A 26,298-nucleotide genomic window follows, 5' to 3' on the forward strand; every position below is an offset into this window, starting at 1 on the left:
AATTTTCCATTTTTCTTGATGAACTGCTCCCTTGGTTGCTGTAAGCTTTAATTTATCAAATTTAAGAAAGTTGATGGTGACAGTTTTGCCAGTTTTTTCATTGCTTTATGGAGCGATGGGCTTTGGAATTATTTACCTCCACCATTTGTACTGATATCTCCTGTGATTTTTTTTTTTTAAAGATTTTTATTTATTTGTGAGAGAAAGAGAGCATGTACACACAAGCACTGGGGATGAGCAGAGGGAGAAGGAGAAGCAGCCTCCCCGCTGAATAGGGAGCCCCATGTGGGGCTTGATCGCAGGACCCTGAGGTCATAACCTGAGCTGAAGGCAGTCACTTAAGTGGCTGAGCCACCCAGGGGCCCCTCTTGTGATGATATTTATTTAACTTGCCAAATGAGTTCATAATATGTGGAGGAAACAATGTGCCAAAGGCTTTATAGGGTTCTATAAAGATTTGTACTTTACCGTATAATACTCAATACTGAATAATGTACTTTAATCTTTGATGTATTTAAGTATTACTTAGTTTTGGAATTTAAGTTCTTTTTACCTTCAGGCTCTTAACATTTGATACTACTGTTTAGCTGTGTTGAGTAAGTACCTTCACTTGTCACTGGGTCCTTAGAGTGCAATTACCTTTGCAGAACTGTTTGGTCACCTTTATTTCGATGCCTAAGATTCTCTAATGATGACTAACTTGGAACACTGAAAAAGAATACCTTGATAAGGAAAATATTATTTCTACCATATTATAGATTTTGACGTTTTTCAAGTGCGTTGCGATAACTTTTGTGTGTTATGTGGTACAAAATGATTTTGCATGAATCATCTCGCAGAATGAATAGTTTATATGTTTGGTGTTTATTTCTGGCCTTTTAAAATAATTTCTTATATTAACAATGTAGAAAAATGTCTTATTTCCTTCTGTACTGTGAATTCTTTTATTGCTAGAAACCTTGATTGATTAATCTTATGTGAGATGAAAACATCTAGATATTAGCTTAACAGTTAACTTGAACAGAGGTGGTTTTTCACATTCTGTTTCATTAGTATTTTCTTTTTTTATAATAATTTCCATTTTCTTTTGACAAAGTACATGGTCAGCATGGAAAATGTAGCAACTAGAGATATTATATCTAATTTACTATTCAAAGATAGCTACTGAAACATTAGGCTTTTCAAAGCATTCATAGAGATGAACATGTGATTTCATAGCATTCATAAAAACGAACATTAGGTGATTACCTGTTGAAACATTGTTGAAACAATTTTTTCCCTTAATTTCTGTGCTCAGTTTTATTACCCCATCAAGCCTTTCTTTCAGGTCAGGGTGCTTACATGGGATCTTGATCCTATTCTGTAATATTTTTTGCTACTTAAAATTTTTAGAGTGTTCTCATCTAGGTGTTTAAGGCTTCCGTCTTACATGCAGTAGGTTTTCTTCCCTAGCTTGAATGCAGCCAAAGCCCTGGCCCTCAGCCAGGCTGGGGCACTGTGGTCTGGCAGTGGTGCCAGCACCCTCTCCCACTTCTAGTTCTTTCTGATGATGGGGTAAGGAGGGGAACAGAGGGCAGAGGTGCCACCCTTACCCTGGGCCAGGTAACAGACATTCCTGATTGGAAATAGAGTGATCCATTGCTCCAGTTTGATTTCAAATTTCAGTATAAGTTGGGATTATGATTTAATGTTTCTCTACATATTTAGCCAGTTGTCTTCATACTCATTAAATTACTGCATTGTCACTAAAGAGAATAGTGGCTTTCTTATCCAATACTAATTCTTTTATAATAGGACTGTATCATGTTTGCATTTCAGCTAACCACTGTGGGGGTGGGGAGAAATGAAATGTAAAGAGAAACAATAGAAGATAATTCTTGGCTTCAGAGCTTGCAAGAGTTCAGTTTCTCATAATTTTGGCATGATTCACAATTTTTCAAGGGTAATTTTTTCTATATGAGATCTACTTTGTATAACAACTTTATAACTTAACTTCTGAGTAGGACGCTCTTCTTCAGTATACACTCAGATCTGTTTCCAGACTTTCAGTTTTTCTCCTCATCTAGCTATATTGATTTTTCTGTACCAGAATTGAACTATTTTAATTTTTGAGGCTTTGTAGTATTCTAATTTGATAGTGTAAAGTCTCTCTTACTGCGTTGTTCCCCCCCCCCCCCTTCTGGGTTGGGCAGAAGAACGGAGTTATTTGTTGGTTTTTCTGCCATAACTCTTTGTGAGCTCTTCCTCCCCCCACACAGCCCCCCACACCCAGAGAAAAACCTCTCTTGGGTTGTTCTTTGTTTTTTGCTTTTAATTACATCAAGTGTGTAGCTTTAAATTAGGGGAAATTTTGTCTTTACAGATTTCTTAAACCTCTCATTTAGGAATTGGTACAATCTTCAGTATTTTAATTTCCCCCCCTACCTCTTTCCCTCCCTTCCTTTTTTATGTACATTGATTGTTCCTTGTTTTTTATTATGAGTGGAATCTTTTTTTTCCCCATTATACTTTCCAGTTACTTTATCTTGAGAGACAAATCCTCATTCTTCTTAAGCAGGCATAGTTTTACCACATTAAAGACTTTCATTTAACATAGAACCAGCAGTACTGATCCTGGTACAGAACAAATGTTGCCAGGTAGGATGTGCCTCACCATGAAATAGTGTGGTTAAAAGTGCTTATGAGGAATGCGTGGAAAATTCTTTTTTAAAAGCTTTGCTGGAAAACTCTCAGAATTTGAAACCAGATGCTTTTGTGTTGCAGCGGTGGTATTGTTGTGATGGCCTTCTGATGAGAATGGATGCTTGTAAGTCGCTCACCTTGACCAGCGTTCAGTCAGTTGCATTTACCGATGCCATCTGAGACATGACATGTGTGCCTCTGTGATGAATCTGCTTTAACAAAGACACCTTTGACTCATCTATTAGTTTTCATTTTTTCCTTCAAAGAGCTCTGGTTTTGAAGTTAGTTGGTAGTTTTGATTTTAGTGTTGTCTGATTACCCCACACCTCCACGTTCCCTTCTCTGGCGCAAAGTCTTGTACAAATGTGGCTTGAAGATTATATTCTTGGCTGGTGGACATTCTGCTTGTTCTGACTTTAGAAGTGGATAAGGACAGCTTGTGACTTACGTTGTATAACCAGGTGGTAATAGTGCCATCTTCTTAGAGGGATCATTAATGTATGGTATCTAATAAGCCATCTGATGCACATAACAGAGACAGTTAATCAACAGATTAATAAATTAGACCTCTATTCACGCTTAAATTATCAAAGCTAATCATTTAAATGAGAAATTCTATTTTAATGAACGTTCCTGGCACCGTAGTTAATGACACTTGGAATTTTCACTAGAGCATTTAGCTCTTCCTTAGTGATTAGCTTTGATAGTATAATTCTAAATAGAGCACTAATTAACTTAGTTGTGACCTTTCCCCCAGTTATCTATTTATACATATACTTTTGAGATTTTAGTGTTATATTTTGATATTTAGAAAGATATATATTAGCACCAGCCTTATTAGAAAATGACGATCATTTGTTTAGCAGCATAACGGTTTCACAGCTTAGCGTAAAGAATATAAACACAAATGCACATGGAGTTGATGCTGAACCGAGAAGCGAGCATCTCTGACAGAATAAAATGAGCCTTTAAGCAATAAATAATGAAATTATTTAGACCCAAGAACTCTAAAATGAAACTAGAGTGTTGGACATTGGTTGGGCTGCCGTCTAAAAGTAAAGGAATAATCTGATTGGCAGGAGATAGACATAGAAGGAAGAGTGTCTTCATGAAAGAAACAGAACGGTGCAGAACAACAGGAAACAAAATGTGGTCAAGAAATAAGGACGAAGGGAGGGAAAGTATGGTTTATATCTTTAATTAGCCCACAGGGCTGAAGTATAGGTGGAAATCCAAAGGACATTCTCTGTTGGAATTTTTTTCTTTTTCCTCAGACAAGGAAGCTTTCTCTGAAATTAATAGCTGTGGGTCCTTGTCTTTCAATGTAAATTTCATAGAAATTTCCCTCTGTGGGCGAAAAAAATTGAAATTTTAAACTCATTGCCCAGAATGCATTTTATTGTGGTCAGTTAGCATGCTGTATAGTTTTTTAATTTAAATAACTTAAATAGGCTTGTATGTGGTATCACATTTGAATTACTTTAGCAGATAGAGCATATTTTTGATGTTTTTTAAAGTTGTTGATGGATTATGTTTGGACATTTTTTAAAAAAGATTTTATTTATTTATTTGACAGAGAGAGAGATCACAAGTAGGGAAAGAGAGGCAGAGAGAGGAAGGGAAGCAGGCTCCCTGTCTAGCAGAGAGCCCCATGTGGGGCTTGATCCCAGGACCCTGGGATCATGACCAGAGCCGAAGGCAGAGGCTTTAACCCACTGAGACACCCAGGCGCCCCTGGACATTTTTTTTTTTTAAGATTTTATTTATTTATGACAAAGAAAGGTAGTGAGAGAAGGAACACAAGCAAGGGCGGGGGGAGCTGGAAAGGGAGACGTGGGCTCCACTCTGAGCAGGGAGCCCAATATGGGGCTTGATCCCAGGATCCTAGAATCATGACCCGAGCGGAAGGCAGACGCTTAACCGACTAAGCCACCCAGGCACCCCTATGTTTGGACATTTTAATAAAAAAAGAGTTAAGGAGCACCCGGGTGACTTAGTCAGTTGGGCGTCCAACTCTTGATCTCAGCTCAGGTCTTGATCTCAGGGTTTTAAGTTCAAGCCCCACATTGGGCTTCACTCTGGGCATGGAGCCTACTTTAAAAAAGAGTTACAATATATTCTCATTGAGAAGGACTCTGATTTATTGAAGACTCTTTTCAAAAACAGAACTTTGAAAGTAGTTGAGGCCTTGAAGAGCATTTATTCTCACTCCTCCTTTTTAAAGGAGACCGAGGCACCAAGATATCGAGGGACTTGCAGCTTAAGCAGTTTTACTAATTAAAGCGGATCTGAGACTCCAGACTCCCAGGCCTCCTCTGCTTCACACTGTTCTTCAGCTTTTTATGCCATGAGTTAGGGTTCTTCCTGGAAAACAATAAGAGATTGCAATTACATGAGGTAGATATGTGGGTGGGGCGGGGAGTACCACATTATGTTCCTGGGACCAAAGAATGAAATCTTCGGCTCTATGAGGTTTTCCTTTTTGGTGGGGAGGATGGGAGGAGGGATGTTTCATTTTAGAATTCTTGATTCCCCCCCCCCCCAAATTCTTGATTCTTAAAAGCTGTCTGGTTCCAGCTGCTAAATGTTTGACTGTTTAAATGATTTATTCAGAAATCTCAAATACCGGAAAATTAACTATGAGGAATGTACTACGCTTCTCAATCTTCTTCTTCTTCTTCCTTCCCCCCCCACAAAGAAAGGGAGTGACAGGGGGAGGGGCAGAGGGAGACAGAATTTTTTTTTTAAGATTTTATTTATTTGAGAGAGAGCGTGCGAGCGAGCGACGGGAGGCGGGAGAGGGACAGGCGGACTCTGAGTTGAGTGCAGAGCCTGACACAGGGCTGGATCCCATGACCCTGAGATCATGACCTGTGCTGAAATCCAGAGTTGGATGCTTAACTGACTGAGCCACCCAGGCGCCCCCATTTCTCAGTGTTCTTTAAATATAAAACAAAAATTCTCTGGCATTACTTTGTTTTTTAAAGCTAGGAAATTTGCCTAATTATGATAATTATGGTTCTTCAGAGAAAATACAAATAGTTATGAGTTAAAGGTAAACTTCTGTGGATATTTATTTCCTACCTAAGCTGACACTTCTCACTGTAGGAGGCGTTGCAGTCTGCAATGGATAACTTGACTGTTTCATATTCAAGAAGAGTAAACAAGAGCCAGATAGATTCAAGGTAGCTCAAAATGTCACAGCAGCAAATCTGACATTTCTCTCTTAGATGTAATATTGCATTCATTCTAGTATCTCCTCTATTACCTTGTGTTTGGATGTAGGAAAATAATATTGCTTGGTGGGAAGATACCACTTGCAAATTGTAAGTGCCTTCGCCTGTGAGCTGCTTCTGATGGTATTTTTCTTTATTTAGAACTAAATTGATGTTAATGCACTTTGCTACAAAGTCACATTCATTTCAGTATACCTTTCTTTTAAGAAAAACAGTAACAAAACCCAGAGATAAATGTACCACGGTTTGCAAAATTAAGATAAATTTTGCTTCTATGGTTATGATTGAATCTTATAAACCTAATGTTGACATTAAAGTTGTTTTTAAAGTTATGCTTAGATAATGCATTTTATTTTAAAAATAATTCCTTTAAAATGATATAAAAGAAATAATGAAGAGTGTCAGTTGTCTGGACAAGGGAATGATGGTGGCTTGGATTATGATGTAGCCGCGGAAATGTGAGATATAAATTAAGTCAAGATCTATTTGTAGTTAAAACCTACAGGAATGGGGCACCTGGGTGTCTCAGTCGTTAAGCATCTGCCTTTGGCTCAGGTCATGATCCCTGGGTCCTGGGATTGAGCCCTGCATTGGGCTCCCTGCTCAGTGGGGAGCCTGCTTCTCCTTCTCCCTCTGCTGCTCTGCGTGCTTGTGCTCTCTCGCTTTCTCTGTCAAATAAATAAATAAAATCTTAAAAAAAAAAAAACCTACAGGAATTCCAGATGGGTTAGATATTATTTAAGATGAAATGAAATAAAATAATCTGTTTCTTATTTCTACTAGCCACATTTCAATTGCTCAGTAGTCACATGTGGCTAGAGGTCACCTATTGAACAGTGAGGGTACAAAACATCTCCATCATCACAGAAAGGTCTTACAGACAGCAGTGCTCTAGAGAAAGACTCATATCCTTCAGCTCTTTGAAATTGTCTTACATTATATTTTTGATAATGTTCTATCATCTCTTTTCTCTGTGTCTCTTTCTAAAGCATTTGTTAGACCTCCTGGACTCTCCATATCTTTTTTGGTCCTGTCATATTTTGGTATCTTTGTATTTTTTCTTACTTTCTGAAAGATTTTTTAAAATTTAATTTTATCTACAAACCCTCCTATTGCATTTTATATTTGAGCCCACATATGTTTTAATTTCCAGGAGTTCTTTATTCTCAAGCTTTTCCTTTTTCATAATGTCTTACTTTTGTTTTTATAAACGTAATGCCTTTTTCGAGGAAACCAGTTGAGGGTTTGTTGTTATTGTCTTATTTTAGAATTTTAGTAAGAACTAAAATAATATTTCAAAAATATTTTTAAAACATCATTGTTGCTTTTTTTCCTCTGGGCCTCCCTTTTCTTCTGTTTGTTTACCTATGACCATCTTTTGTGCTGGAAACTCTCCTTAAAAGTCTAGTAACCTTCAATTGTCTATGTCACTAACGAGCAACTTGGGAGTTTTGTTCGCGTCTCAAGACTTACTGCCCGGCAGGCTTTTCCCTGGGGATCTTTTAATGCTTGAATTCCTCTGGTGGTTGGGGGAATGCAGAGTGAGACCAGCTGTTCAGCTGCACAGACTTTCATTTAACACCCCCCCCCCCAATTTTATCCCTTCACTTTTCATGGTAGCTGGTGTTTCTGAGGCTTGAGCCTCTGTGGAATTCTGCAGGGTGAATTGGTTCTGTGGCTCTAACTCCATGCTTCTTTCACAGATACTGTTCCTCCATTGAGTCTCCATATAGCCCAGAAATTGTGTCCTTTATTAATGCTGGTCATTTGGTCCTGATTGTTGTGGGTCTTTTATATTAATTTATTAGTATTTTAGTGGAGTCTTGGGCCAGTCTTCCCCACTAACTGGGAATCATGCCTTTTTAAAAAAATACTGTTTTATAATTTATCAAGTCCTTTTTTTTTTTTTTTAAGATTTTATTTATTTATTTGACAGACAGAGATCACAAGTAGGTGGAGGCAGGCAGAGAGAGAGGGGGAAGCAGGCTCCCTGCTGAGCAGAGAGCCCAATGTGGGGCTCGATCCCAGGACCCTGAGATCATGACCTGAGCTGAAGGCAGAGGCTTAACCCACTGAGCCACCCAGGCGCCGCTCTGAATAGATTATATCGCATGAATCTGTAGACATTATTGTCACAAACTGTAGTTTATCCATCACATTTTGCCTAGCTTGCTAGTATTGATTGTTTTTAATCTAACAGGGATACTCCTCTCCTCCCTCCTTTCTAGTTTCTTTCTGGGTTACTCTGCACCTCCCTAAGAAACTGTAGCACATTGCTTTAAACATGAGATGATAACCTTATGAGGAGCTAAATTGAAGTAAGTTAGAAGAGCCCAAGAGTGCTTTATAGTCACAGATTTCTTCTTCAGATCTTGAGAAAATTAAATGAAAATATGGTATTCAACTTTCAGCATTTTCATTTTTGTTAAATATTTATTGACTATCAAAGAAACTGAATTTGTAGTTTAAAAACCTTCCCAAGAAGAAATCTTCAGGCCTGGATAGCTCACCACTGAATTCCTTCAAACATGTTTAAAAAAAAAACAAACAAAAAACTACCACTTTACACAATCTCTTCCAGAGAATGGGAGAGAAGGGAACACTTTTCAGCTTATTATATATGGTCAACATTACTTTGATACCAAAACTAGACAAAGACTGTACAAAAAATGGAAAACTACACACTGATATTTATGAACATTAATGCAAATATCCTCAGCAAAACTTAGTAAATTGAATTCAGCAATATATAAAAAACAGTAATACACTATGACCACGCCAGGTCTTATTCCTGCTCTGGGCCAGTCAGCATGTGGCACCTACTTAAAGTATACACCAGTCACCAGTCAGGGAGTGTGGAAGCCAAAGAATGCAAAGCTGGTTCGGTATTTGAAAATAAATCAGTATAATCCATCACACTATCTAAAGAGAAAAATCACAAGATTATATCAAGAGATATTACCCCCCCCCAAAAAACCCCCACAAAGCCACATAACATTTAATATAATATAGTATCTGTGATGTATAAAAGCTCTTAGCAAACTAGAAATAGAAATTCCTCAACCTGTTAAAGAGCACCTGTAAAAATCCTACAGCTATCATCATATTTAATGGCAGAGATTGAATGCTTTCTCTCTAAGACTAGGAGCAAGATAAAATGTCCACTCTCAACACTCCTATTCAACATTGTACTGGAAATCTTAGCCAAAGCAGTATGGCAAGAAAAAGAAATCGAAGGCATGGGGATTGGAAAGGAAGACCTAAAACTCTCCCTATTCAAAGATGACAGGAGTATCAATGTGGGAAAGCCCAAGGAATCTATCCAGAAAACAAACCAACAAGAATCCTCTACTAGTATGAATATAACAAGGTTTCAGGATATAAGATCAACACACACAAATCAATTTCATTTCTGTACACTAGCAATGTATAACTGGAAACCAAAATGTACAAGTCAATACCATTTATAATAGCTTAAAGAAAAACAAAATACTTAGATATAAATCTAACAAAAACTGTACAAATCTGATGCTGAAAACTACAGAACTGCTAAAATGTAGTTTATTTGGTATATGAACCAATTTTTTCATTTGTCATCAAGATTTCTCTGCCTTTACTCAGATTCCTTTGAGGACAAATTTGAAAGTAGCAAATCATATTTTCATGCATTACCTTCGTCTATGTGTACCAGCAGACTTTTTAAAAACAATTTCAAGTTTTGATTCCTTTTCTGACAGAACGGATCAATCATACTTATGATGTGATTTGAAATTGAATTTCGTATTTCATCTGCACATTCATCTTTGTCAATAGCTGCTTAGGAACTCTTATAATAAGTATGTTACACAGTACTTCCACAGTTCCTGCTGTGCATGTCAACTGTGTGATTTTTTTTTGGATTTCAGTTGAATGATACAAATGATACACATTTTCTGAAAAGCTTAATTGAGTATTGTCTCCTTTCATTTCAGCTTTCCCTTGCTTTCTGATTTTTAGTTTTCCTCATTTAAGCTTTGCGGTTTATGTGTATCTGTTCATTGTAAAAAGATATTTTGTTTCTACTACCAGCATACCTATGCTTAGTATTTAATGCAAAAAGTCTTACAAAGCTAATGCCTGAAATTTATATAAGTTTATTTAGTGTTCTGTATCACCAGGGTATTTGATTATCATAACCTGTTTTTTCTGAGGCCTTAACAGATGTTAGTTTTGTATTTTCATATTCACATGTAAAGACTTTAGAATGTGATCCCGGCAGATGGTGACTGGGCTTATTACTAAATACTCAAGGCATGGTGATACAAAGAAACACTTCATTTTGATTCTAGGAGCTGATGATCTTGGTAACAACCCTTGATAAAGAAGACACATTGCACAGGCTATTGTTATCAGTCATTCAGGGATAACCTAGCCCTAGAGAAAGTGAAGCAGTTTAGGAGGGTTGGTTATTCTACTGAACATCATAATTTAATCATCAAATATGCTGATTAAATTCACAGATGGCAGTTATATTCTAGAAAACTGGAATCACATTCAGAATGATCTTGATCACTGGAAACATTCTTTTAAAGCAGAGCAAAATTAAAGGTGCATTTCGATATTATACTTAAGGACAGAAGAGCAATAAAGATATACAAAAAAAAAGAACTAGCCAGATGGAAGGATAACTCTTGCCTTCGTCATCCAGTAACTAAAGTTTAGAAATGAAGAAACAATCTGGAAACTCATCATTTAATAGTGAGAAAATTGCTCTTCTCCGGTCCTTTCCTGCCTTCTGAACAAGGGCAGACCGTCCAAGCCCATTCCCTCTCCTGCCTTATATCCTAGTGATTCATCTGGGATGACTTTACCCTCACAGTGCTTATATCCAGTGTCTTCCGTTTAGTTGGCTTGAGAATATCAGTTTGCTGCTGTTTTATATTCCCAGCAAACATCCTGTGATTACTATGCTAATTCATCTCTCTCTCTCTCCTTTGTAATCTAATCTCCTGTTCCTGATTTCCAATTACTGCTAACAACAGTGGCAAAAGACAGATTCCTCAGAACCATAGTGATCACAAACTGAATAATAAATGTTACAGTTGGAGAGGCGGGAGAGGAGTACAATAGTCCGTCAGTCTCATTCCATCATTTAAGATCTACGTGGGGTCTTACCTTTATATGTTTGTTAAAACACTTGTATGACAACAAACCCTTCCTATGTGCCAGGAACAGTGCTTAATGCTATGCATGCGGAACTCGTTTAGTTCTTACCACCGTCCTAAGAGGTAGGTCCTGTGGGTAACAAAGCTCCGTTCACAGACAAAGCTCCCAAGAGGTCGGGCCACTTGCCCAGGTGACAGTGCTGGCTGGTAAAAGGCATCCCGAAGTCTAACAGTCTGACTCCAGACTGAGGCTGCATACCTCACCGCCCCTCATGCTGCCTTGCCACCAACACAGAGGCGGAGTGTTGATCACAGTAGTGAGGCAGGAGGGAATCGGAGAGTCCGTGGGCAACGGTAAAAATCTTGAAATGACTGGCTGATGGCTCTTGTTGAGAGCATTAAAGGGATCTGGGCTGTGCAGTTTAGGGAGGAGAAGATACAAGGAGTAAGTTAGTTGGGTTTCAAATGTATAAACGATACTTGTTTTTGAGAGAGAGAGAGAGAGAGGCCAAGAGCACAAGTGGGGGAAAAGGGAAAGAGATTGTCTCCTCCAATGCGGGGCTTGATCTCATGACCCCAAGATCATGACCTGAGCTGAAAACAAGAGTCAGATGCTTAACTGACTGAGCTACCCAGGTGCCCTAAAGGAATTTTGAAAGAAAGATTATATTTATTTACTGGAGAGAGAGAGAGGGAGAGAGAGAGAGAGAGAGATCGTGCATGCGCACACACATGAGCAGGAGGGAGGGGCACAGGGAGAGGGAGAAGTGTGGCCCAAGACGGGCTGGATCCCAGGACCCTGAGATTATGACCTGAGCTGAAGGCAGATGCTTAACCGACTGAGCCACCTAGGTGTGCCCCCTAAGGAATTTTTTGAAGAGAATAATGTTCTGTGTCAGTTGAAGACTGTATGTGAAAGGATGTGCAGAGTGAGCCCAATCAGGAGCGCTTCATGTGGGGTTGGGGGAGTCACGTCTTGCCATCAAGTCTAAGGAATAATAAATCGGGAGGCTGTGAAGATTTGGCACAGGAGAGAAGTCTAGAATGGGTTACTGTTCAGGGCGACTGTGGTTCAGTTGACTGACTGTAGTTTAATTTGAGCAGATACGTTTCTTCGTTCTTACTCTAATGTTACCTAAGATGGCAATAGAGTTTTAGAACCAAAGACAGGTAGTTGAGCTCTGTATCTTACAGATAAGAAAACAGAATCAGAAAGTAGATGTGTGTTGTCATAGGACTGCCTGCTAAGGGCCAGGACTGAGTTTTGAACCCAGGTCTCCTGAACACTGTGTCCAGAGCTCAGGCTGCTTTTCCGGGCCAGGTGGTAGGGAGAGGGTCATTGTCACAGAGGACAGTATTTTGAGCATTGCTGTTTAATACAGTGTGATTGCTGTGTACTGAAGGGGGGAGGGGGTGTGGGTTTCACTGTTTTACGAAATGCCCTTTTTCTTTGTGTAGTATGAACCCAGAGGACCTGGTCGGCCCTTGTACCAAAGAAGAATCTCATCTAGCTCAGTCCAGCCTTGTTCTGAAGAAGTAAGCACTCCTCAAGACAGTCTTGCTCAGTGTAAAGAGCTTCAGGACCATAATAACCAATCTTCTTTCAACTTTTCATCCCCGGAGTCCTGGGTAAACACCACCTCATCTACCCCCTATCAGAACATTCCGTGTAATGGATCCAGCAGGACAGCTCAGCCCAGAGAGTTGATCGGTAAGATGGAGTTGGTGGGTTCTTCAAACCGCAGTTGTAACTGTCCGCTCCCGGATACTGGAGTCCTTCTTCCGCTCCCCTCGCCCCTGTTGACATTGTTGTCTTGGGATAATATCGGATGCTCATAGCTCGTGGGTGTGTCTCAGGCGTACAGTGTTAATTTAATTCAGCACTACGTTGAGTCCATGTTTATGCTCTGGAAGGGGAGTAGATCTATCTCTGGGAGCTCATCACTTTGATCATTTTGACCTGTGGATGAATGAAAGAAGTCGTGGAATTTAAACTGTATTTCTAAATAGAGTCACCTTTGCTTGGGAGAAGTTTGTTTTCTGGCTTTTGATCAACCCCCCATCCCGCCCCCACCCCCGCCCCGGCCTCTCCCCAGGATTAGGGGTGGGAGGAGTTTGTTGGGTCAGCATCAGTTTTCAAGGATTTATTGTCAATAAAGTCGTTGACAGTTTGCTACACAGTAGAGTTTGGCCAGGAGAGAAACTAATAAAGTCCAACATTTTGAGATCTAGAAATCTTGTGTTTGTTCCTTGTATTCTAATGGACTGAGAAATCCAAGGCTAAAGAGGGGAAAAAAAAAAAAAGCATAGAAAGGCATTGGAATGGCCCTATACTGTATAGTTCAATGACGTCTGAAGTCTTTAGCCTTGAATGCAAGTAAATGCACTTTTATCTTCCCTCTTTTTTTTTTTTTAATATAAAATGTGAGGAAACAAATGGTATTATTTGAGTTCTCCAACCTGTAGCCTTCTCTTTGTAGGCTGTAGACATTGATTTTTGCGAATAAGTCTGTGATCTCTGTTGGATGATTTTATGCCCTGGTGACATCAACCTTTGTATTTGAATTTAATTTTGTTCATCTTTAGAATGTGAATCTGTTGTTTCTGTAACTGGCCCATTTTTGAGTATGTGCCATGTAAGCATATTTTTAGAACAATAGACATAGTAGGACAAAAGCATTAGAAAGATTTTGGTTTTGTTTCCTGCAAGAGACATTGTCGTCATTTTAATTTTTAAACGTTCATGAATACCTACAATATATAAGCAGCTGTATTTTTGCTGAAGTTCCTTTGTCATTTTAAAGGTGTGACATACATACGCTCATATTATCATACCTGAATTTCTTTAGAAACATCTCAATTACAAATCATTGATAAGGACTTGTTAATTTTTAGTTGTTTTGTTTATTATCATTTATTTTTAAATTATGATTTAGTTTTTATTTTTAAATTTATTTTTATTTTAAAAAATTTTAATTTAAATTCAATTTAGTCAACATATACTGTATTATTAGTTTCATGGGTAGAGTTCAATGATTCAACACTTGCACAGAACACCCAGTGTTCATTACATGTCGTGCCCTCTGTAATACCCATCACCCAGTTACCCCATCCCCCACCCCTCTAGCAACCCTGTTTATTTCCTAGAGTTAAGAGCCTCTTGTGGTGTGCTTCCCTCTCTGTTCTTCTCTTATTTTATTTCTCCTTCCATTCCCCTGTGTTCATCTGTTTTGTTTCTTAAGTCCCACGTATGAGTGAAATCATATGGTATGTGTCTTCTTCTGACTGACTTATTTCAATTAGGATAATACACTAGTTCTGTCCGTGTCATTGCAAACAGCAAGATCTCATTCTTTTTGATGGGTGAGTAATTATTGTAATTTATTTTAAAGACAACATCCTTTCTCTCTCTCTCTTTTTTTTTTTCCCACCTTAAATTGTAGGTAAGTTTTGGTCCAAACCAGTAAAAACCTGACTTGAACTTATAAGGTAGAAAGTTTCTAAAGAACTGTCCAAAGCACATGTCATTTTATGGGGTCCTTTCCACAAATACACAGTTATTATTTTGTCATAACTAGCAGACAAATTTTAGTATTCTTTAGCTGACAGTAACAGTTAAGTGTTAAAAAAAAAAAAATGAACTCAAGACCACGAGTTTCCTGAAGCACAACTTCCTGTCCATTAGTAGTTATTTATTTATTCCTTTTTAGAGGAATGCAGCCTTAGCCTGTGGGGAATCAGGGAAAATAGTCCCCATGCGGGCAACTTTTTTCTGAAGTTTGAGACTTCTTCAGTTAAAGAAAACTGTTCATATCGAATTGGTTTGGTATTTAAAAGTGGTCATTGTGTCTGATGTGGTCATATTTTCTCCACACTTGAAAGCCCGAGGGCAGAGAATTGTGTCTTTGACTTTTCTGAACTTTGGATTTCCTGTTTTGTCACTGATCACACGTCCCGCTCTTGGAGAATGTCTGCCGAGGAAGAAGATAAGCAGATAGGTTTTGTGTGCTTGAGGAGCTGGGGTCGTGGGCAGGCTGGTCACACTGCTCAGCCTTTACACCTGGTGGTGTCCCCCCCACCCCCGCCCCAGGGACGCTGCATACTTCATCAGACATTCTCTAGTGATGTTTGGGTGAAAATGTAAGATTAGCTCGAGATATGCACTTTGAAAAAGATCATTGGGTGTCAGATTAGTGATGCTGTTTAAAGCATAGTTTCTCTACTTTGGAGAATATGTGATAAGTCAAATTAATAGAGATCTCAGATTCGTGGTTCATTAAGTGTGTAGGCATTAGGTGAAACTGCCTCTGGGCTTATTTTGTAAGTATTGATTATTTCGTTGAAAGTATTTTATACTCTAATTATATTGTCACAAAAATGAAAGCATGGTTAAATAAATCTTAGTGAATAAGAACAGTAAGTTTTTGAACAACCAATAAAATATGTTATAGTAGCTAGTACAGGCCACTGTTATAGTGAAATGTTTGGCTTTTTTTTTTTTTTAATGTTTCAAGTTTTTATTTAAATTTTAGTTAACATACAGTGTAATACTTGGTTTAGGAGTAGAATTTAGTGATTCATCATGAAATGTTTGTTAAACTAATGCTCTTAAAAGTAATTGTTTTACAAAATCAGTGACATCATCAATGGACAAGTGAGAAATGTTCTAAAAATATGTTAGGTGGCTTAAGCTAATTTTTTAAAAAGATTTTATTTATTTATTTGACAGAGAGACACACAGCGAGAGAGAGAACACAAGCAGAGGGAATGGGAGAGGGAGAAGCAGGCTTCCCGCTGAGCAGTATCCAATGTGGGGCTTGATCCCAGGACCCTGTGATCATGATCTGAGCCAAAGCAGACGCTTAACAACTAAGCCACCCAGGCACTCCTTAAACTAATTTTTTTTAAAAGATTTTATCAATTTATTTGACAAAGAGAGCACAAGTAGGCAGAAAGGCAGGCAGAGAGAGAGGAGGAAGCAGGCTCCCCGCTGAGCAGAGAGCCCGATGCAGGGCTCGATTCCAGGACCCTGAGACCATGACCTGAGCCGAAGGCAGAGGTTCAACCCACTGAGCCACCCAGGCACCCCTTAAACTAATTTTTAAAAAGATGTTATTTATTGGGGGTGGGGGTAGGGTAAGAGAGAGCATGAGCGGTGGAGGGAGAGGGTGAAGCCGACTTCCTTACTGAACAGGGAGCCTGATGTGGGGCTTGATCCTAGAACCCTAAGATCATGACCTGGGCCAAAGGCAGACTCTTAACCAACCAACTGAGCCACCCAGGTGTCCCTAAACTAATTGTGGACAATGTTATGAATTTTTAAAAAACATTCTATTTATTTATTTATTTATTTGTTTTTAGAGAGAGAGAACACACAACCTTGCGAGCAAGGGGAGGGTAGAGGGAAAGGGAGAGAATCTCAAAACTCGAGCTGAGCACAGAGCCCAGTGTGGGGCTCTATCCCGTGACTCTGAAATCATGACCTGAGCCAAAATCAAGAATCAGATGCTTAACAAATTGAGCCACATAGGTGCCCCTAAACAAATTCATTAATTTCTTAAGTTTTAAGATAGTACTATGAAATTAGCATGAAATGCTAAGACTAAAAAATGAAGTATTTTCACTTTACCATCCAGTGCACAAATAGATAATAAACATAGGGAAAAAAATCCATAAATATCTGTAATCAAAGACATGCAAATTAGAGCTACAACAAGATATTTATTTATAAAATAGGCTAAGACTGAAAACAAAAAACAAAAAATCACCAGTGTTGTGACGGGGTAGGGAAATGGGCAAGCATTGTTGGCAGAGTGTATGTAGGCAGTATCTGTCTGGGGGGATGTTTGGCTGTAGTTATCAAAAGCTGTAATTATGTATATACCTTAGGACTCAGGCATTATACTTCTAGGGGTTTATCGTAAGGAAATAGTCATGAATATTTAGAAATATTTGTCTATAATATCACAGTATTATCACAGTATTTAAAGGTGTGAAAAGTTGAATATAATCCAAATTTCTAAAAGCCAAAGGTTACCTAAATAACTTATGAAATATCTGTGTTATATGATGTCTTTAGGAAGAAGCACACCAGGTTAAGGCTTATCTCTGGTATAGGAGAAGGTGAATGACTTATTTTCCTCTTTGACTTTTTCTGTAGTTTCCAAATTATCCTCAGCGAATATGTATAATCCAAAACAGTGTTAGTGAAGGGGAGCAGCATTTGCCACCCTCAAGTAGGGTTTTTTGGCATAACAATTATTTTAGGCTGATTATTTTTAAGAAACTATAGACACAGGAGCTCTGACAACCGGGTGAGAGTTGCCATTTTGTAAAAGAGATGTGCATTTACAAGGGAAATCTCTATTTGTAAGAGTATCTCCCTTTCTGTACCAGGAAGAGGAGGAGGATTCTAAATTTCTGGAAAGTATACCTGGAGAAAACAACAGCTGACCCTTTAACGTAACCCTGCATAACAACTTTGCCCTTGTTCACTGGGCCTTTCCCGGTAACTTTGCATAACTGCCCTCTACCCCCAACATCCTTTGCCTTTAGCTGGAGATATTATTTTAGTTGCTGGCTTGGGCCATTTCAGGGAGTTATTCAAGTTTCCTGGATCTCCCTCAGTATACAGAAGGCATACATGTTTATTAAACTTTTGTTTCTTTTTCTCCTGTTAATCTGTCTTAATATAGGGGGTATCTCAGCTAAGAACCTACAAGAGTAGAGGGAAAATTATTTTTCCTCCCCCCACTTTAGTTAAACATTTAAAATATTGAAAAAAGCAATGTTTAAAAACAGGTCTTGGTTTAGTGGACAGTAAAATTAGGGAAGAGTGGAGTCGACTCTTAAAGGATGTTAAGAATCAGGCAGATTGTATATAGGAAATGTGAAGAAAAATTTATAGCCATTTTTCCTCCACCATATTCTGTGTTTACTTATCTATTATAAGAAAAGAGGGCATTCTCAGAAATGGAATCCAGGGACGCCTGGGTGGCTTAGTCGGTTAAGCCTCTGCCTTCAGCTCAGGTCATGATCCCAGAGTCCTGGGACAGAGTCCCGCATTGGGCTCCTTGCTTGACAGCAGGGAGCCTGCTTCTCTCTCCGCCTCTGCCTGCCTCTCTGCCTGCTTGTGTGCTCTCTCTCTCTTTCTCTCTGACAAATAAATAAATAAATAAATAAATAAAATCTTTACGAAATGGAATCCAGTGTTACTGTTACTTAAGTTAATCATAAGAGCTGTTTGATCAGAAGTCCACATATATAGATCTTTCTATTTAAGAAAGAACATGTATGTTCTCATTTTCAAAGTTGAACAATTACTATAATAAATATCACAGTGTACACATGTAAAACAGATTTTTGAAGCAAACCTTCGGCTTTGACCTCTAGTTTTTATATGTTAGCTATTCCCATTTATGTAGTTAATTCTTTTGCAAGTGTTATTAATGAAATTGAGACGTTTGATTAGATGTGTTGTGATTTCAACATTCTGTGGCAGAAGTGGTCCGTCCTCATGGCTATACTGTCACTGAGTTCCTGGAGATGAGAACCAGTTGTGACACCGTGAGCCGACGAGATGCATGGATGTTGCTGGGCGTGCCCTCAAATCCTCATTACTGTTCTCTGCTTTTAGTTCCACCCAAGACCGTCAAACCCCCTGAGGATCAGCTGAAGTCTGAGAACCTCGAGGTGTCCAGTTCCTTCAACTATAATGTGCTGCAGCATCTCGGCCAGTTCCCCCCTCTCATGCCCAACAAGCAGATCGTGGAGTCGGCCAACAACAGTAGCCAGCAGAGCTCTGGGGGCAGCAAGCCCGCCATGTCTTATGCCAGTGCTTTGCGGGCCCCTCCCAAGCCCAGGCCCCAGCCTGAGCAGGCCAAGAAGAGTAGCGACCCTCTGTCTCTGTTCCAGGAACTTAGCCTGGGGAGCTCGTCAGGCAGCAATGGCTTTTACTCCTATTTTAAATAATCACTTTTTTTTTCCCCTCAAGGGAGAATGTTTTAATTTCTGTTTGTATCAGTAGAATTAAGATAGTTGGACTTCATCTATAGATGCACAGTTCCCTTTGTTTTAATATTAAATATGTTCTCACTTACTTGCTTTGCTGCTAGACTTGCGACTAATTTTTTAAAAGTATATTCCATTATTTTGCATTTTTGACGTGAGTCTTTTGACAGCTTTTATGTAGAATAAAAAATATTTTTAAATTTGTGTATTGTTACATATGTTTGCATCAAGCTAGCAGCTAAGAGGTTAATTGTGCAACTATAAAAAAAAAAGAAAAAAAACTTTGTCTAAAATGTATTTAAAAAGAAAAAAAATTGTAAGTAGCATTTACATTTATTCAATAATATTACCATATGCTGGGTTTCTGTACCAGAAATGGCCAGTTGATGTACAAATGTATGTTATTTTTGCTTAAATTCATTTAAAATTTTTTAAAATAAAGGGGCAGCATCTTCTAAATACTTTAAGTTTTATCAGCTTTTTTTTTTTTTTGTGACAAGATGCTGCATTCTAAAACTTTTATAGTTTTAGACTATGTATGATGTGCTGTTGTAATCTCCATCCACTGTAGGATAGAGTTAAAGGCATTCTTTGCAGGTGTATTTTGTATGCCACTGTTTTTTGTAACATGAAAAAAGCATTGGCATATTTAGTTATTTTTCGGACAAGCTATACTTCAAGCTTGTTTTTAACGTTAATTTGATAGTGTGTGTGTGTTTTTTTTTAAACAAATCATGAAGCTGAAAAATTTTTAGGATTGTTGGTGCTTAGTAGACTTGATAACTATTTTAAAAATGCGTGAATTTAGTAAAATCCTTTTTTTCTCACTATGCATGTGTAAATGTTTGTAATCTGGCTTTCCCCCCCTCTCCAGTGGTATAAAGAATTGTGCCGCTTTAAGGTTTGTTTTTTTTTTTTCCCTCCAGTAAAAATTTTGGTACCTTATTTGATGTTTACATTAAAATGTGACATTATATATGGCAATTCCAATATTTTGCTAACTGTTTTGTTTGAGGACATCATTAAAAAGAAATATAATGTTTGTCCAAGATGTATCAAAATTCATCAAAATCTGGGGCAAAAAACTACCCTTGTTTTTCATGTCTTTTGATTCTTATAAAATAACCCCACTGAACTTGTATAAAAATATAAAATTTAAATAGCTATCTTAATTATCCTACAGTCTAAAAATTGTTTTGAATGAACTTTGGTAAAATCCAAAGGAAAACATTTACCCTCTTAAAACTTGTGGTCTTGTAACACATTTGAAACAATGCATGTCCTTATTGTTTTCCTGATTTGGTAGTACTACTTTTCTACTTCAGAGATATCTTGAAACTACAATATAACTTTTTTTAAAAAAATAAGATAAGGTTGGAAAACATTGCTAATGAACCAATGGATCCCGATGATCCTTTCCAAAATAGTTTTTTGGAGGACTGCTTTGAATAGGCCATCCGGTATTCACAGTACATTTTTAAAATGGGGTTGAAAAGGACCAGGAGTACAGAAAACTCCTTACATCTCTTCTGGGTCTGGAGTTTAGTTGCTGGCCGCCAGCTACAACGCCCACCCATCATCCTCAGACAGTTCAGGAGAAGAGAATGCCTTTAGTTCAAGGTTAGCGAGCCTGCAGGACAAACAAAGAGCACCTCCGTTCTTCCGATCTGTCCTTCTGCTCAGAGTGGGTGCCCGTCATTTGCCTGTGGCTTTCCGTCAGGGGCCACGAGTCTCCGTGTGAGGCAGCAGATGGAGACGTGTCGACTGCAGACGTGTTAATGGTTAGTATAAATCACAGTTGGAAAACAGAGTCGGCGAGTTCCAGCACCACGTTTTCTCTGGCTGATGTCAGACCGCCGCATTGAACTAGGTCAGATTTTGCTCGAGATAACTTTAGTCACAAGAAAAGAAGAAAATGTTCGCCACATAGCTATGTATTTCCGATTCTCTGACGAAACTCAAGACATAGCCCAAACGAAGATTAGATCTCCCTGATGTGAGGATGTCTATGAGAAATCGCTTTTTTCAATCGTGATGGTTTTCTCCCCCCCCCCCCCCCCCCCCCCCCCCCCGCTCCAGCAGAAATGTTCGGGAGCGTTTGAGAATAGGAAGACAGAACTGGCACGGCAGGGCTTTCAGATAATCCTTTGCTGTGGAGTGATTGCCCAATTTTCGGTTTTCCGTTCTTGAACCTTTCAAAGCATCAGTTTGAAATTATTTGTATTTGTAGTTAGCGAGGTCCAGGGCATACCCCACCACTTTACATAAATACACCGACGCTGGAAGCTTTGGATGAGGAAGCTGCTGAGTCGTTGTGACCGCCTTGTTTAAGCAGTTATTTCCCAAAAAACTAGAAATAATCGCTGCTCATCCATCCCCTGCTCTGCCGCGTCCAAGTGTCCCTCATTTCCCTACTGTTCCTGCAGCCAGTCAAGGACTCGGATATCGTTTTCATCTACTACCTTTGTAGATTTCTGCCTCGAGTGCGTGTTCTAGCACACCTGCCCTTCCTCGGCATCACTTAATGCCGTCTTTCCATCCATAAATAATGGTTCTGAGCGAGTCTTACTGCAGGAATCACTAAATTTCTCTTGAAATGAGGCGTGACTTCTGAGGGCCGTTCATGCTGTCTGGGGATTACTTAGGTGGTATTAGCAAGTACCCACAAAGCAGACTTAGAAACAACTTATGTGCTGGGTTCAACCTTAGAGTTGAGATGGAACTTTTTTTTTTTTTTTTAAAGAAAACTTGATATTAACTCTTGGGTGATACCAAGTATTACCAGCTTCCTTTTCTTCCAGAACAGAGTTCTTTTCAGTGAAGTTAATTGTTCACACGATGTCTTTCTACTTCTTTGTTCTTTGTATCACTCTGAGGGTTTTTCCTTTTTCTTGCCAGAACTATTTTTTTTTTCATCTCACTTTTTAATTTCAGTGCTACTTGAGATTTTTTTTTTTTTTTTTTTTTTTACCGTAAAGAAATTCTTTTGGGTGATAGCACTTGTAAAAGTATCTATGTTCAAGGTTTTTCTCCTGATCTAAAAATGAATTTTTGTTAAGGTTCGGAGAAAGAAACTCATTCAGTGTAACGTGGGTATTTTCTGGTGTGTTTTTAAAAGGGGTGTTGGCTGCCAATTTGGCACACACTTGGCCAGATTGTTTTAGCAGAGCTTTGTTTTTGATTAATCAGTAGTTAATTATTGACCATTTAAACTAACATGACCTTAATTGTCCTTCCCTCAGACAGATAGGCTTTCTATGCAGGTCATTTTGCGTATATGAAATAACAAACTGCTTTGTGTGATTTTTTTTTCGTGAGAGATTCTAGAATAAGTTCAGGTTCAGTGTAAACATCAGTTGGTCTTTTCAGTTCAAAGAATTGCAGAATAAGTAAAATAAGCAGAATTCCCACTGAATAAGCATTACCTAATTAAACATAGCAATCTCCAAGACCTATTTGCGAAAATAGTCTCCTCGTTTATGGAGGCATTGAAATTGCTGAGAAAGCTGACTGAATTTCCTCACTTTGAGATAATTAATATATGGTATTATCTTGCTCTAGTGTAGTTACCTGACATGTTTAATATTTTTCATGTATATACATCTTAAGAGCAAAACTGTAAACATAGAAGAATGTATCTCTAGCCACCTTGGCTAGAGAGAGCCACCCTTGCCTAAGAGCCAGGGGTGTGAAAAAACAATTTCAAGTTAAATTTTAGATATCAGCTATTGTTCTTAAGAAAATTAGATTTACTGAAATAGTCATTTAAAAAGAGACACCGGTTAGATAGCATTGTTTCATATCAGAGTTGTCTCTGAAAAGGGAGTCCCAGAAAAAGTATAAAAATACAGGATTAAAACTTTAAATATATTGAGACATACAGGTTGCTGCCTTAAAATGTAATTTAGGCTACCATCCGTTGGGTTTTTTTTTTTCCTTCTAGTTCCACAAAGGTAGTAATTTGTCCCTTATGATTAGCCAGGCATCATTTCTTACGAGCCATTTCCCCCCCGCAACAATACAAAAACCCTTAATTTCTACCACCACCCTCTGTGTCTTCCTAAATCTCGGAATTAAATGTGTTAACCTGATTTTGCTTTCCCCTCTTTGCCATCTGATCCACAAATTACCCAGCAATTAGGAATAATGGATAATGTTCTATGATTTCTTGTTCAAAATATCGCGTAGCGATGTCCATCTTATTATAAAGATACGGTCATGAAAGAGTACGTGGCATGCTCGTCTTCAGAGTTCTCATATATTAGGCGTCTTGCCTTTCCCTTCTACTTGAAGTTGGATATTTATTTGCTGAGATTTTACTGTAAAGCTGCTAAATTCATACTTACTACTTTCATACATCTGTTCAATTAGCAATCGCAAGACCGTTGTTAAAAGGAGTGAATCTTACTAACGTTTAACATTCTTATAAGACACATTCAGAAAATGTATTGTTACTACTTTAAACTAGAATATCAAACATTAAAAATAAGGCATTTTTAATGTAACATTTGAAATTTTTGAAATGATGGAAAATATCTACTTTGGAATAAACTTCAAGGAAACAGTCACAGGAGTTTCTAAATTTTTTTGAAGGGAGAGATCTGATAGAAGAATCTAGACTTAGTAATGTGAGCTGCGGTTAAACCCCAAACCCAGTTATACAGTTGTCTGAAGCTTCTAAAACTGGAGCGTGAAGGAAACCCAGAGACATTCATACACGTATAGTTTCAGCAATCAGTATTAGACCAGACTTTATTTGCAATTTGTTCAACAGAGAGATTTTATTTTGATACAAATATTAAGCATAAAGCATAGTAAGTTTTATATAATTTTATGAGTTCATTAAACAATATTATGGAACTTTGATTATGTTCTTGGGGTCTTTTTAGCTATTTCTGCACCTCATATAGGAGGCCTCTTCTGTATTCCATTTTGCATACTAGCATGTGACTGCCTGCCTTAGAACTATGTCTAGGAGGAGAAATCAATATTACTTTAAAAAATACTTGGTTTTTGCAAATTTTTTCATTAATACCTTTTTGATATTTGAGAAGTGAAGGGGATGGAAGGGGTAGCCGATGATAGAGCTTCAACACAGAAGTCCACCCAGTAGTATCTGTTTAAAGATCTGTCTTATTTTAGGATTTTAGAAGCTTGAGCAGGGAGGAGCAGTGGTTCTCAAACTTCAGCTAGCATCGGAGTTACCTGGGATCTTGTTGAAACACAGATGGCTGGGCCCTGCCCTGGAGTTTCTGATCCCAGGCTGAAGCCTGATCATTTGCATTTGCAACAAGTTCTCAGGTGACGCTGATGTTGCTGGTCTAGGACCCACACTCTGAGAACTGCTGGTCTAGAGAAAATCTGATGGTCTTTCCAACCGTGCATGTCTTTGCTCAGTGTAAACAACTTACCATGTGAGAAGTTTTTAGCAGTTAGGATGCCGTGAGTGGAACATTCATGGAGGAAGATCTCTGTGGAGTGACGAGAGCCTCTGGGTTGGCCACCGCCATCCCTCCCCACCATTGCCCACCACCAATACAGTCTGTGCTACTCTCCCGCGTTAGGGTGCAGGAGCTCGTTCGTTTCTAGGCCGAGATTGGTTTTGTGTACCCTGCAGCCGGGGCTTTGTTCTGGAAGCTGTGCATCTCTTTGGTGGGCTTAGCGTTGGTCTTGGTCCCTACACATGGAGATGAGAATTGTGAAAGGGAGCCATCAGAGTGTCACGGTACAGGAGGCCCGGTCCTACGATGGCACTGATGTGGAGCATTAAAAACAATAAGTAATCCCCAAATAATGTGTTTGTGGTTTTTACAGCTTTTGGGGGGGGGGTGTGGGCCATGGGGCTTCAAAGGCAAAGGATTTGCTTTTCAAATGATGCGTTTCTCAGGTTAACAAAGTGACGCTGGATTCTCTGCCAGCAAGCATTAGGGGAGCCTGAAGTGTTGTAGATGGCAGAAAATTGGTAATCGTCTCTGATTCCTTTCCTACTTAAAACAGTTCTACATAGGTTTGCAACAGCAGTCTGGGGGGATCCACACCAATGAAGCATGAGTTATTCATAAACCATAGGTGCGCATGTATGAGCAAGGTATTTTTGAGAAAGAAACTGAGAAAGTCTTTGGATATTTAAAAAATTTATATATTATTGTCATTGTTGGTAATGTTCCCCCCAGACTGCAGCTTGAGGGGTATTGGGCTCTGACTCTGGCTTTTAGTTTGGCTTTGAATTTACTGAGATACTAGAAGGAGAAAAAAAAAAAAAAACTTCGAAAGCAATAGATTCTAGAATGACTTAGGTGTAGAAGTACCCATGATAAGCATCAGAGAATGCACAGCTTTGGAATTCTTCAACCACCGCACTTCCTCCTTGAAAGGCTTGATTACCCTTCCGTGGGGATTGTGTCCACGTTCAGCACAGTTTCCTTTGTCCGTGTCCAGCCCACAGGGAGCTCTGGTTGATTCACATTTGGCTTTGCACGATGCCTTGTATACAAAGACCTCTCTCTTCCCAGGTTGAATTCCCAACCTGTGGGTTCCACCTGAGAACGTTTCTCAGTCCTCCCCTCCCATCCAGAGGAAGGGTCTTGGATTTCCATAGATCCAGACCGTGCCTGCTTCCTGTCAATCCGTGTATAGGACACTGTACTGTAGCTGCTTTTTCTGTGCCCGTCATCTGACCTGATTCTTTGGAACCCATGAAGGTACTGGTTACATGTAGTAGTTGTATCCTAGGTAAATATGGTGATGAAAATACCTCTCCTCTAAATTATCAAGGTAATGGGTTTTGCATTTTGGAATGGGTCCTGTTATTAGTGACAGGTTTGTGTGTGTGTGTTTAATGCTTCAAAAAATACAGTTCTTATCTGAACTTTGTTTAGCTAATGTCATACAGTCAGTTACTTAGCAAATCCATACGGGGTCTTACTTTGACAAGTCTTCCAGAGGGAGGCTTTATAAAACTGAGGTGGTCTGTCTAAGGCTCTCCCCAGGCCTGTTTGTGCAGCCATCTAATAATCTTAATTTCTGGCAAAATTATAATGATTATTTTTTTCTTCACAGTGAATGATACCTCATCTGAGAGGTTCTAATACTTAAAGAGTTTATCCTTTAAAGTGAAAATGGCTTTGTACCGTAAAATAGCCCCAAAGGCACTCTCCAGGGGCTTTATTTTCTTCCCTTTTGGGGGGGAGGGTCATTTTCTTTTTTTTTTTTTTTTTAACCAGGTT

The 26,298-nt window shown here is 38.8% G+C and overlaps 1 protein-coding gene across 2 annotated transcripts in view; it reads left to right on the forward strand.

Annotated features, from left to right (window-relative positions):
* Positions 1–20,054, forward strand: part of HELZ (helicase with zinc finger) — a 157,532-nt gene extending 137,478 nt beyond the window's left edge. For both annotated transcript variants that reach the window (XM_080826445.1, XM_080826446.1), the window contains exons 33-34: positions 12,521–12,773; positions 18,699–20,054. In XM_080826445.1, coding sequence (XP_080682571.1) covers positions 12,521–12,773; positions 18,699–19,033 — 588 coding nt within the window. In that variant the 3' untranslated portion in view covers positions 19,034–20,054. The remainder of the gene's footprint in view (positions 1–12,520; positions 12,774–18,698) is intronic.
* Positions 20,055–26,298: the final 6,244 nt, after the last annotated feature.

This window comes from Martes martes, assembly GCF_963455335.1.
Source record: "Martes martes genome assembly, chromosome: 16".
Classification (NCBI taxonomy): domain Eukaryota; kingdom Metazoa; phylum Chordata; class Mammalia; order Carnivora; family Mustelidae; genus Martes; species Martes martes.